General features: G+C 58.2%; 1 protein-coding gene across 7 annotated transcripts in view; it reads right to left on the reverse strand.

Annotated features, from left to right (window-relative positions):
- Positions 1–2,632: 2,632 nt before the first annotated feature.
- The window catches only part of PKNOX1 (PBX/knotted 1 homeobox 1), a 59,376-nt gene continuing 47,945 nt past the window's right edge, over positions 2,633–14,063 (reverse strand). For 6 of the 7 annotated variants that reach the window (XM_047846883.1, XM_047846880.1, XM_047846884.1 and 3 more), the window contains 3 exons: positions 10,596–10,672; positions 8,000–8,172; positions 2,633–5,768 (listed from right to left, as the gene is read on the reverse strand). In XM_047846883.1, coding sequence (XP_047702839.1) covers positions 5,557–5,768; positions 8,000–8,172; positions 10,596–10,672 — 462 coding nt within the window. In that variant the 3' untranslated portion in view covers positions 2,633–5,556. The other variant, XM_047846886.1, reaches the window with a different exon arrangement.

Below are 14,063 nucleotides of genomic sequence, written 5' to 3' on the forward strand. Positions count from 1 at the left end.
CCCTCCACCGCCACGCGGCCTTCCGTCCGAGTCAGGAGGCCCGATCCCCCTGTCAACCGAGCCAGACCCGAGAACACCTGCTTGCCACGCGCACCTGGCTCATCCGCCTACAGCCCTGCACCCACCACCTCTCACCTCTCCCCGGCCCGGGCGCCCAGGATGTCTCCGCAGAGGCCCTCAGGGGACCCTGTCGCGGCCCCCCGGCTGGGCCTGTGGGACGGCGCACACCGGGAGGACCCCGCGACGGCGGTCCCGGTGAGGAGGGTCCTACCCCCAGGCCACAGGCCCCCATTTCCGAGACAAAGCAGCTTCAAGCCCTAGGTCCCTGACTGTGGTGAGCCACCGGCGGGCCGGGCAGTGTTCACACTGGCCCTTCGGAGACCTGCCCACGACGTCCCCTGCCCTGCTCTGGGTTGCCAGGCCTCTTCGTCTTGACTTGCAGGACTCTCCCCTCAAACGTGAACGCGGACTCCCCGCTGGTTGTCGATGTTAGAAAAGAAAAACACTTCTCTCAGATTCCCACCTGCTCGGTGCACAGCGTCCTTCCCTGACACAAATGCTTCCTCTGGATCCGGCCAAACCCACTGGGCCGTCTACGTGTCTGGGGTCTTAAAAGGCTTCCCACGAGGTGAGAAAGACGCCCCTCATCATGTCCCACTGACCCAGCGCCGTCCCCCCGCGGCCCCCGGACCGCTGGCGTCGGCCCTCCCCCGACTTCTCTCCACCTGCCCTGATCAGCGACCTCCTGGGGGCCCAGCCCCTCGTCCTCCACACGCTCAACTTCCCCTTCTAGAAACACTCCTTCCGTGGCTGCTCTGCCTCCAGCTCCAGCCGTGTCTAACAGAACTCTGGTTTCGAGAGCTCGGGTCTACGCTGGCAGCGAGCGTAAACGGTTACAGGCCTCACCGCTTCTTTCTGACACGACCGCTGTGTTAGTATCAGAGGAAACTGAGGTGACGTAAAGCAAAATATTTTAAAACGTACCTGATTTCTTTCTACACGCCATTCTCTAAAAACGCCTAAGCGACTAAAGCCATCGACATCTTTAAAACGTGCCTTTTCAACCACACTGCAACTTAAGAATTTCTCGTTCATATTAAAGTCACCACCGGCTTTTGCAGGCTGACGTCCTGGGTTCATTTAAATGACGATGCGGGACACGGAACCACCTGTGCGAGATCCGCCTCCTAAATGCCGTCTGCGTGGAAAATACCCGTTAGTCCAGTGCGCCACCCCAGGCAGGCCTTAGCTGAGAGCAGGTGGGCCACCTCCTTGGGCGGCTGGGCCTGGGGACAGGGGACGGGACCAGGCCGGTGGGCGCCCCGGAAGGCAGCCCCGGGCCCGCCGCCTGCCCGGGGTCCTCTGTCTCCTGGTCCCACGTGCCTCGACGCTCTGCCCTGCAGCTGTGCAAACTCGAGCGTAAAAACGGTTCGGAGATCTTAGGTCTTAGTGAAGACGGCAGGGCCTGTTGTGAAAGGGCAAAAATAATTGCCACTGAGAACTGCTTCTCAGAATGTCTAGAGCACAGCACTCGGGCCAAACACCGAACGCAGAACGTGATGACCTCCGCAGAGAATAACCGCATGCAAACATTGATCCCAACGGGTTTCTGATTTTCAGGGTTCGCCACGTCATCACTCGTTTACTCATCTCTCCAGACAGACGGACAGGATTTTATTAGTTATAACATTTTCGACAGGAGGGGAGGTGGGTGGGGGGAGGGGCTGATGGGTGACGGGCGTTAAGGAGGCACCTGTTGGCACGAGCACCGGGTTTCGTATGGAAGCGATGAACCACTGGGTTCTCTTCCTGAAGCCAAGACTGCGGAGAATGTTAACTAACTTGGATTTCACTAAAACCTCGGAAGAAAATAAATGTTAATTTTTGAGCTAGAATAAACCTTATAAACCAATTTCTTCCTTTTACCAACAAAGCCCTTGAACCCTCAAGGCATCAAGGACCGGGCCAAGGTCTCACCTGGTTAACAATTCGTGTCCGCCTCTCACCTCTGACCTAGTGGAGCTGGAGACGGCACACAGGGGCTCCATTTGCCATCAAATTGCTCAGAACGTTTCCTAAAACAACAGACTTCAGAGCCGGCTCGTCGAGTCACCCGCAAGGCTTGCAATTTCAGATGCCCTTTTTAAAAATACTCGAGTCTCCTGACCTTAGCCTCTGAGCATAAACAGCGTGGGGGGGGAGTTCCAACACACTGGCCTACGAAGAAGAAACCTCGCTGAAAAGGCTTTCACGTGGCGCTCCGACGTGTCCGGGAGCGGCCGTGGGTCATTCCACAACACGCACCATGATAGGCAATATGTCACCGACGAAGCATTTTCCCATTACTGTCAAAATAATTACATTTATGATAAACCACAACAAAAAAGAAACAAAAGCTTTCCGATTCTTTCCCGGAATGCCAACAGCTAATGGAAGTGAGCAGCTGAAGAAGATTCCAGAAAATGCAAATGGACCTGAGTGCTCCAGTGCAATCCTCCTTTTCCGACAGCGTGCAGGGGTCACTACGAGCCCCGTGTCACCAGCGAAACCCGTCAACAATTTGAGTGTTTTCCTTAAAATGGAAAAACAGCTCACGGTGCCACCAGCTTTACAAAATAACACATCCACGAAGCATGTTTCTATTTTTAATTTTTTTGCTTTGATAAATCAATTGCTTCACAAAAATCCCCTTTCGAGACAACAATCCAAGAAAACATATTGTTACAGTATTCACATTTTAAAGATTGTCAGTTCGTAGACCGAACACAACTAAAACAAAGGCAGATTGCTGGGTCACTTCCGTCCCTGACCGCCAGAGGTGGGCCTCGCCCACCGTCCAGGTAGGGTTGGGTTTGTCTGAAAGGCAAGGGCCCCGAGCCGGCTCACACAGGTGAGGGCCGCACAGAAAAGGCCGCTGCGACCCGCGGGTGCGCCCTGGTACCACCTGCCGCCCCACCGTGCGTCCCGGACAGAGACTGAAACGGACGTCACTACCTGCAGCCAGAAAACAGCAAGCCGGGGCCGGCGGCGGCGGCGGCTCGTCGGGGGACGGCGAAGCCGCGGGACGGGTAACGACATTCTTACTCTGGGTCTGGGGACACATCCGGAGCGTCCTTCTGGCGGAAAGTCAGGATCGAATCTGCTCCGTGAAAATGAACGCTCGAGGGAGTCCCATTTTCAAAGGTTCTCTTGAAGGTCCGAGGGCTGGAAGATGGGGGTTTATAAAATGCAAACCGACGACAGGCACGCCGGGCAGCGGTTTTATGAACCGAAACGGCTTGCCACGCCAAGGTTGTCTCCGAGCACCTCGGTTATTCGCGGGGAGAGTGGGGGGGAAGCTCAGGCCTGTCCACGAGCGCCCTGTCTCTGGACGGCTTATCCTAGTCCTCCGAACCCGGTAAGAACTTCGAGCCTAAGGAAACCGGCTTCGGCCGCAGGGGGCGCGGTGCGTCACCGGGCACGGAAGGCCGATCTCAGGCCAGCGAGGGCAGCGGGACCCCGCACGGCCCCCATCTGTCTCCGAACGGGCAGTCTGTGCAGCCCTCGACTAACAGGCTACCGCAGCTCAGTGAACGTGACCCCTGGGGCGGGGAGGGGGGGGGCAGTGACCTGCCTGTGCGTCCACACGCACCCAAAGAGCGGGGCGACTGGAGGGACTGGGGAGGGAGGGAGGTGGCTGGCTGGTGTCCACAGCTCCTAGTTTCAAGAAGTCCAACCAAGTTAGGATTTAGGTCAAGTTAAAATGATCTACGAAACTGAAAATATTACAAATTGTTTATAAATAAGGAACGCAACTGTTGCTTAAAAATGTTGTTCTCGCTCCAAAAGAGTTTAGTCCACTTTTTCTTTTAAAGCTCCTGAAGTATTTTTCAAAGAAAATTCTATGTATTTCTTACCGCCTCCTAAGTTACCTAGGAAATAAGTCTTCTGTGATTAACTGTAATTAACCAATTTGGGGGGGGGAGGGGAATAAGTTCCAGAAAAAATCTGCCCCAGCTCCAGATGTCCTGCAATGTAACCTGGGTCCGTAACTGATGACGGCTGCTGAATCTCCAGAACTGGCGACCTTCCCCAACACCAAACCACCTTTTAGAAACACGAACACTGGGCGTCCCCTTCAAGACGACACAAAGGCTTGATGAGACAAGGTGGCTTGTTTTCTGAGCAAAAGCCCCACTTGCAAATAAATGAAAACAAAGGCAACAAAACCCAGTCTACTCTTTTGGTCTGCCTCGTCACCGGGAAACGGAAGTCCTAAAATTACTCCAAACCTCATGTGATCAAGTCGGGGGTGGGGGGGAGGGGAGCCGGGAATCCCAAAGCGACGACGTACGGGGAGAAAATACTGACCCCGGGACCGACGGCAGACGCGTGTGAGCTGAGGCCGGAGAGCCCGCCCGGGGAGCTGTGTCGCTTTGGGGACATGTTAATTGCGTAACAGCGCGGGTGCTGGTTACTGGGCCTCACTCTGAGCCGGTGGCACAGAGCACATCTTATATTAGTTTATAATAAACATTCTATGCATAACATAGGGCCGACTAAAAACTTCTAAAACAATACACAGCTAACTGGCGCAGTAACCATTTAACTGTAGTCGAATTTAAATTAGACTGACGTGTGTGGTCACAGCTTCTGACTACTGGTTACCACCTCACTTAACTCACCTAAGTCCTATTTAGCAAACACCTTTAGAGACAGGTTCAGATCAAGTGTGAGATGCAATCTGAGCTTTTACATATAAACTGAAGTCCGAAGGTGTCAAAACTGCATTAGACGCTTGTTTCTTCTACGGTACTACATGTCAATCGCTCCCCCGGGACGGTGGAGAACCGTGGAATGCTAGCTACCTTTGGGCAGGTTCACTAAATTTGGTCAGTTCAGAACATTCCAAATTGAAATAGTAAGCACGTGTGTTTCTTCTCTAGAAATTTTATCCTCAATATAGTCATAATCCAATTCATAGCGAATTTATAAAAATAGCTTTTTATCCAATAATTCCAGCAAGGTAAAAATAGGAGTTTCTTTTCATATATAGCAAATGAAACAGGCTCACCAAGTCCGTGGGGACCTCGGCGTATGTCCACCAGAGCACGCTCACCACGGGCCACACGCACTTTGCTGCCGTGGGCGTCTACCTCGCACTGGCAGTTTTAAGGTGCAGAAGCTTCTCTCCAATCCGTGGGCGACACAAATAAACCAGCCCACTGGGACCTGCTTCAACCACAGAACGAAATTAAAACTGCATAATTTTCTAGAAAATGGCAGCACTATTCCTTAACTAATTAGGGGCTCACGGGGGTGTCTGTCATTCATCACATTTTTAGCGTTAAACCTTTAAAGAATCTCCTTAAAAACCCGCGCACGCACACACGCACACACACGCACACCGGAAAGTCGCCGCGCCCGCGAGGGCGCTCTCGAAGCTCACTATGAAATACAAAAGTGCATTCTTCTCCATCTACGTATAAAACATGTCAGAAATAAAAGTGTGTAAAATGTTTGCTGTGCAAACCGTAAAAAGTCAGGCCCGCCCCGCGGTTCTGGGCTGTGCCGGCCCTACTGCAGGGAGTCACTGTTCTCCAGGACCAGCCCGCTGATGTGGGTGGGGGCGAGCGCGGCCCCGCTGTCCCCCGTGCTGTCCACAGACTCGTCCTCGCTCTGCTCCGCCATCATGACCTGCTGTACCGCCAGGGTGGCGCCGTCCGAGGACAGAGACTGCAGGCTGTCCACGTTCATGCTCACGGGCGTGGTGATCGTCACGACGGCTCCTGCGGCAGAACGTTCAGATTAGCGCCCACCCGGGGAGACACTTCGTGACCCAGCCGGGTGCCGTTCGCTCCTCCGACCTCGTGTTGGGAGCCCCACGCGAGTCTCTGGGACGATCGCCAGGGGTTAGGAGACGTCAGACCCTCCTCCGCTAATACGCGGCGCAAGTTCCTGGTCTGCAGGCGGTCCGTAAGGGGCCATACAGACGCGGGCGTGCAGGGCAGAAGCAGGAGCTGCAAGGGAACAGGAGACCGGGACGCAGGACGCAGGACAAGATGAGGAGCAAGGAGACAAAGGCAAGGGGCCAGGGTCGCAGTCGGGGAGACCGTGTGACAAGGGGAACAAGGAGGACCCTGGGACACGCTGGTCCCCAGCAGCCCAGGGGGCTCACACGCTCGTCCCTGAAGGTCTCCAGGAGCAGCGACAAGTGACGACGGCAGCGGGAGACAGTGTCGGGCGGTAGAATGTGGGAAACGCCTTTAAAGAGATTCACTCATCTGTCCTTGACCCCCACACGGTACGTCACGTCATGTCACAGATGCGCTGGGAGCATGTACGGGAGACTGGTGATAAGGACAGTTTCTGGAGAAGATCAGAAGCCAAGACGGGGCAGAAACTTACTGGTCACTGGCAAGTCTTGTTTGAACTTCTCCCCCAATACACGGGCACTGCCTTTTCCAAGGCCGGAAGGAGGGAGAGAGACCTAATACTAATCCTAAGTAATTTGGACTAAAAGACAAAACGAGAACTGAAAATATAAATTATTTAAACCTAAGGCCACCGCATATCAAAACCCAAACGATGAAGCTTCAAATGCACACACCAGCCCTCAAGAAACAGAACGAAGCGTGACGCACAGCCCGCTGCGAGGGGCCTGTCCCAACCGCGAGGCCGGCACATCTGTGGACAGCCCGGCTCGTCCGTTCGGTGGAGGGAGGTCCGCACGGGCGGCAGGAGACAGTCAAGCCTTGGGAAAGAACCAGCTGGAAAGATTGGAAGACGATGCCCAGGCCAGGCGGGTGGAGGGGCGTGGGGGTGGGGTGCTATCCGAGGTCCGGCCTTGGTTGCGGGTGGTCTGCCCAGGACTGAGCACCGCTGATCACCAAACAAGGGCCGATCACCGAGCAGGGCACGAGAGGGTCCCTTCAGGGCTGGAACAGAGCTCGGGAGCCTTGCCCCTGTGCAAAAGCACCCGCCCCCAGCAAGGTGGCATTCCCAAGGCCTGCCATCCAGTCCAGGATCACCGGGCAGGAAAACCACCCACAGTGAGCAGAAAACCGGGTCACCGGAAACCAGCCTGGGGCTGACAGATGTTAGAACCAGCAGAGGAGGCCATCAAAGCGGCTGTTGTGACTGTATGCTACGAAGGAGAGTCACGAGAGCCGCCAAAGACTGTCCCGAACTTCCGGAAACGCGCACTATGATGTCCACCCTGAGACACGCCCGTGGTGGGACCGGTGGCAGCTTAACCACGGGAGAAAAGGTTAGCGAAGCCCCAACCCCAACACAGATGTGGAAACTATCAAAGCGGAAACGAGAGACAGAATCCCAAACCTTAGAAAGAACAGCGGGACAGATGGGGACCTGGGGGCCCGGAGGGGGCAAGGCGGGGGGGGGGGGGGGGGGGGGGCGTCAGAAAGTGTTTGAAGACGTAAGGGCCGCGAACTCTCCTCAGGAACAGCAAACTGCTGCGAAAACAGGAAGACCGAGACAGTGGGGACGGGCTGGGAACACCACCTACACGCCGAGAACCACACACACCCAGACAGTCCACAGCTGGGCAAGGCGTGCCCACGGAAAGGTGCTTATGGCGCATGCGGGGACGGGGGCCTGTGATGAGGGAGAGGGACGCCGTCCGAGGGGACCAGCCGCGGGGGCTCACAGGGAAAAGGGGTGAGACGCCAGGTGGGGGGGCTGGCAGAGCCCCATCCTGAGCGCCGAGCTCCCAGGGAAAAGAAACGCGGAAAGGGGGAAAAGCACAGAACGCACAGGACACCGGGCCTCCCAGACGCACCGCGCTCCGTACACGATGCCTCCCTCCCGCGTCACGTGCGAAACACCGCAGCCGCCGCGACCCAAGGCTCACGGCCGCCACCGCGGTCAAGGCCGTCCCTGCCCATACCCCTGCTGCCCCCAAGCAGCCAGGCCCTCCCCTAGCCTCTGAGCCCCCCCCCACCACGCCCTCCCTCCCCCTCCCTGTCCCCACCGCCCCCCCAGCCCCCGCGAGGCCCACCTTCCGACATGGCCAGCTCGCTGGGCGGCGGCTGTGCAGCTCCCGAGGCGATGGAGTCGGGCCAAAACCTCTGGACCGGTCTGTTCTGAGCTGTCTTCTTCTTGGTTTTTGGAGTTTCTGAGCAACTAGAATCCAACATGGGCTGAAGAATCCGTCTTCTGGCGTTGATGAACCTGGGTGTGGAGGGCGACACCAGAAGCGGTCACTGGGACAGCAGACGTCCCTACAGGGGAGGCGTCAGAGCCAGCCTGGACCTCAGGTGGCCCGCGCACCTCTCCCCCGGCCCAGCGCACGTGGATGGCAGGTGGGGCGCCGGTGTCCCCGGGGAGGGGGCCGGGGAGCGGCCACACTGCACACCCGGGGGTCCTGTCCCGCCCTGACCTCGTGGTCACCTCCAAGCACGGCTCTGGGGCCAGACCTGCGACCCTGCACGCCGCTCACGACGGGCTAGTCCCAGAGGAACTAAGTTCCTAGGTCGCTAACCGCCCCCACCACGAAGCAGCTCAGAAGCGACTCACCACCCCCGCGGGGACCCGACCCCTGACCCCGCACGCGCACAACCACTGCTGCTGCGGGAGCCTGAGGTCGGCAGGGCAGGCGGCCCGTAAATGTGTGGATGGAAAGCCTGCACCCCTGCCGGCAACTGGGAGGGGCTCTGTCTCCCCGCGCCCCCCACCTGCTGTGACCGCAGCCTGCGGGACGCCCACGGCCGCTGGCGAGCTCGGACCGCACGCTCCGACCGGGCCACAGCTGCACCGGCCCGGCCTCCTCCAGGAGGACAGCGACAGGGGCTCAGCTCTCGCCGCAGCGGGACCCTGACAGCAAGAGAAAGACGAGCACCAGCGGACACGCGGGCTCTACTTCTGTCCCGGTGCTGCGCCACCACACGCTGCTCTCGGTGCCCCCGACACAGAGCAGAGCTGGGCCCGGACCAGTGACAAGGTCACTTCGCGTTAAAGTCCTAACGGTCCTGGGTGCCTGGCTGGCCCGCTCGTGATCTCAGGTCGTGAATTCGAACCCCACGTTGGGGGTAGAGATTAGTCAAATACCGTTTAAAAAATATAACCCTCGCATTCAAAACCATCTACAATTGCAGGAAGATTCGTTCTAAAACCAGAAACAAGCAGGAGCGCCTGGGTGGCTCAGTCGCTTGAGCGTCCGACTTCGGCTCCGGTCAGGATCCCACGGTTCGTGGGTTCGAGCCCCGCGTCGGGCTCTGTGCCGACAGCTCGGAGCCTGGAGCCTGCTTCGGATTCTGTCTGTCTGTCTGTCTTTCTCTCTCTCTCTGCCCCTCCCCTGCTCGTGCTCTGTTTCTCTCTCAAAAACAAACATTAACCAAAATTAAAAAAAAAAAAAAAAAAAAGTTGAGGTCAAACCTTCTAGACAAGACAATTCTGCTAACAGAGCTCAAGGAAGTCAACCCTGAAGAAAAGTGGGAAGGCCGGGCAGCAGCAAAAGCATCACAATGTGCAAACAAGTGTCTCTAACATTCACCCCCAACGAATCGACCACTGGTAGGACCGAACTGAGACAGGACGTGTCACACGAGGGGACAGGAGAAAACGGAGCGTGTCCTAGGCCGTCACAAACGTCACAGCGACAACACATGTGAAACCTCCGTTTCTGCTAACGACATTTCAAGATTCCACAGGAGACAGTTCAAGGAGTATGGTCTATCACCGGTTCCCAAAACCAAAACAATGGCCCACAGCAGGATACCGGAGATGTTTGGTGCGGTACCTGAGCACCCGTCCCGCACAGACGACTGCGTGTGCCGGGAGACCCCGTCACGTACCCTGGAGCCCACCTGACCTTCAGGTGTAAGCTCTAACGGTATTTCCGACTGATGGGACGTGTGCTCTCTTCTCTTCTACACGGGCCCGTTCCGTAAGCTGGACTCGCGTCCACACGGGCACACGTGAACACAAAGGACACAAGTGACAGCCGCACAAAAATGCAAGTGCGCCCCTGGACCCCAGCACCATTACTGACGGGCGCAGCCCTGATTTCCGGGGCACGCGGTCAGGGTTCAGGCGTCCACGACAGTACGTGACACCGGAGTTAGAACAGGAGGACGTTTCATCCACGAAGTCAACCCTGTCCCAGGCGTGTCCCTCGTAGGGCCCCGAGGTCCCCACAGGACCCCGCCGTGGGTGGGACCACCACCTGGACCCCCACTCAGAGCTGAACAAAGTGGCACAAGGTTCCCAAAGGTGGGAGAGCCACGGGGGGTGCCCCCGAGGTCAGGATGCCTCATGGCGGCCGTCACCACCCGGAGAAGGTTACCCACGAAAACAGGCCATCGGCACTGAGCGTGGGGGCTCGGGGCTAGAAACACGGCGGAGACACGCAAGTCTAACTGCACAGGCAGCGTGTGGGCAGAGAGTCCACCGCGAGGGCCACTGATCCCCGAAAGCTGAAAGCGTGTGCTGATCTCTTCTCAAGCCTCCCGCCACCGATCCCCGTCCTGACGACAGTGCTGCTGGTTAAAAGAACTCAGGAATCTTCAGCCAAATTCCGCTATTGATTAGCGTCCGTGCTTTCAAGGGTTCTATCGCGCTGACCGGCACGACCTCGGGGAGCGGGCGCATCTTACCAGTTGTTAACTTGGAGTAGTGTCAAATTTGTCTGAGCAGCGATCTGTTTTTTCTCATCCTCTGTCGGGTAGGGATGCTACAAACAAGAAGAAAAGTTACCGTGAACCTCGGTGTTTACACAGGAACTCCGGCTTCTCTGGGTAGACGAGAAACGCGTGAACAGTCCTTAGTAAGAACCGCTAAGTAGTGGGGCGCCTGGGCGGGCGGGTCAATGGGTTCAGCGTCCAACTCCCGATTTTGGCTCAGGTCGTGATCTCACGGTTTGTGAGCCTGAGCCCCGAGTCAGGCTGACGCTGTGGAGCCCGCATGCAATTCTCTCTCTGTCCCTCCCTCTCTGCCCCTCCCCCTGCGTGCATGCTCGCTCTCTCTCTCTCTCTCTCTCTCTCTCTGAAAATAAATAAACATTAACAAAAAGACTGGTGAGCAGCGATAGTGTTCTGCTAAAACGCCTTCAGCCTCACAAACTTGTTTTAGAAACGTCCCGCACAGAATGTAGCGTCTCCCCGAGCCGCTCAGCGCCAACGCGGCAGTTGGGGCCCAGACAAAGGCGGGGCTGCGACAGCCGGAGGCTCACAGACGGCACAAGTGGTGCCACCACCGCCAGGAGCTGCTGCCACCGCGGGGGTCACTGTCCCAACCACGTGATACAGCCGGTAATTTAGGGACCGCCCCGCCGAGGGTACGTTAGGAGCACACGCTGTGGACAGAGGCTTGAGCTCTGACCCGGCCAGACATCAGGCTGCACGTCCTACGGTGAACCGCTTTCCTCGGTCATTTCTGAGACACGGCGGTCATCCCCATCCTACAGATGAGGAAACTGAGGCAGGAGGGCACACGCGCTCCCCATCCGACAGCTGGGTAAACGGGAGGGCGCGGGGAAGGGGCAGGGCAGGCTGTTCCAGGCCCGTCCCACGGGGTGACACGTTTCTGTCACGGGTATCGTGAGGAGACACCGACAAGGGGCCGCGCGGACGGCTTTTCGGGAGCCGCCCCGCTAGGTCAGCGTGCGCGGTCAGCGGACCGAGCCACCGCTGGGGATGCGCGTGTCTGCTACGTCACTCCTTCCCTTGTGATTAGTACCTTTCACTTAAAAAAAAACAGCATTAAACCAGAAGTACGTATCAAAAGTCACAGAAGTCCCAAAGGAAGGTAATTCTCACCTACGGCATAAACGGTTTCTCCAAGACTGATTACCGTCCGCACGCAGAAACCGTGAAGACGTTTACTCTCAGACCTACGCGCACCCACGTCCCTTGTGGACGCCCCGGGGCCCCGGAGAGCACACGGGGGCAGAGGCTCCCGTGAGTATCACTCGGTGGGCGGGAGTCACGCCGGTGGGGCGCCACGCTCACCCCCGCAGCGTGCCTGCTCCCTCAGACGACGGCGGTTCCATCGGTCTGCCCACAGCACACGGCCGGAGGTAGAGGCCCTCAAATGCAAATACCGTGCTTGCGGGGCGCCTGGGGGGTTCGGTGAGTTAAAGGCCCGACTCTTGATTTCAGCTCGGGTCATGATCTCAGGGTTCGTGGGTTCGAGTCCCGCGTTGGGCTCTGAGCTGAAAGAGCAGAGCCTGCTTGGGACTGACTCTCTCTCTCTCTCTCTCAAAATAAATAAACTTAAAAAAATAATAAATATAAGCTCATAAAATCCAAGGGGGCAGGAAACCTAAGTGCTTTCACCAAAAACAAAACAAAAAACAAAGAAAGCCATCATACAGCAGAAAACGCTATCCTAGCGTATTGGGACCACCACCGGAGAGGATGCGATTTCCGAGACACGAGGGCAAGAGAGACAGAAAATGCTTCATGGGGGGAATAAAGGAACATTTTACTTCGACCTTGTCACAGGGTTTACTGCTTCACAAATCATCACGACGTTAAAGGAAACTTAAAAGAAAAATGCCGATCCTACCACCTGTCTGTAGCGTGACGACCACGCATCGGCTGTGAGATCACAGGGGCTCAGACGCGGGTACGTCCCACCCTCGGTCCCTGCCACCTGCCCGAACCTTCCTGGCGCCCCAGCCCTCGCTGCCGAGTTGACCAGCTGTGTGACGGTCCGGCAGACGGGTGTGTCCTAAACCCCACGCCCAGTCTTGGCGTCGGGACGCCCAACATCGCTGTGCCCGTCATCCATAAAACCTCTCCTCTTGACGTGAAACCTCTCGGGACACGTTTCCAGGTGTGGCCACGCCGCTCAGAGACAGCACCGTCCTCTCTGACACGTGTTGCCGTGTCCTGCAGGCGGGGGTGGCTTGCGGGGAACAGGACAGCAGAGCAGGAGGGAAGCGGGGGCCCGGCTCCCTCAGGGCCTTCCCTCCAGGAAAGGGAGAGGGGTCCTGCCCCCCTCCCCGCCCCGACTGCTCAGCGACATCACATGCCGGTTCAAAGCCTCCAGCCGGCTGCTACTTTGGACCGTCACCTCCCGGGCAGGGAGCCTGACGCCAGTCAGAGAAAAGGGGGTGCCACCCGGCCGCGGCAAGGGCCAAACCCCGGAAGACGCGGGATGACCGAGATGGACGCTGGCCTCGTGGCTCACAGCCGGGGTGAGGACGGAGACCGGTCCCGGGAACAAACGCAGGCGGCGGGCCCAGGCAGCGGGCTTCCCGAACGGTGGATGCGGGGTAAGGGCGCGAGGAGCCCTGGGTCCGACAGGCACCTCGCGGACAAGCACGGCGCACTGGGATGCGGACGGGGAGCGCGGGGCAGGGAGGAAGAGGCCGCGGCAGCCAAAGGCACGAGCAGGCGCCCATGGCAGTGACGGAGAGGGGCAGAGCCAGACCAGGGCCACGGCTCCGTGTGGTCGCGTGGAGGCCGGGGCCGCAGGGGCGGGGGGCGCGTGCACCAGAGAAAACAAGCTGGGATGAAGGCACCCGGCTGCGAAGCCGGTTCCCGAGGCTTCCGGGCAGCTCCCCGCGGGGCCTCCCGACCGCCTGTCCCTCCTCACTACACAAAGGCCCCTCCTTCCGCCGGACGTGGCTGTAACGCAGCACGTGGTGTCCACTCTCCCACCTCGGTCTCGCCACACGCTCCCCCGAAAGCCAACCTGGTCACTCCTGGTCCCGGCCAGCAGGCTGGGCGGTCACTCCTGGAAGCTGCCCCGGGCCACACGCCTCCCGCAGGTTCAGGGGCACGCGGACTGAGGGTGTCCCCCGCTGAACGGAGCAGCAAGTATATGCTTCCCGGGAGGGGACACCTTGCGGAGACGACGTGGCCGTGACCCAGGGGAGGAAACAGGCGCACACACACAACGTGGATGGGCTGGTGCTGCCTGTGGGCCCCACTCTGTGTCACGTGCTCCCCCCTCCGTCCACATCGCGATCTTCGACCTTCCCACCTCTTCCTTTCAAGTCCAATACGTGCGACATCGCGCTGTCTGCCCAGGCTCTGCCCCGACCCAGCCTCTGCCTGCCCGCCTCCCTAACTGACCTCACCCCACCTCACCCCGTCATCACTCACGGGGAGCTG

The sequence above is a fragment of the Prionailurus viverrinus genome, unplaced genomic scaffold, assembly GCF_022837055.1.
Source record: "Prionailurus viverrinus isolate Anna unplaced genomic scaffold, UM_Priviv_1.0 scaffold_42, whole genome shotgun sequence".
NCBI classification, from domain to species: Eukaryota; Metazoa; Chordata; class Mammalia; order Carnivora; family Felidae; genus Prionailurus; species Prionailurus viverrinus.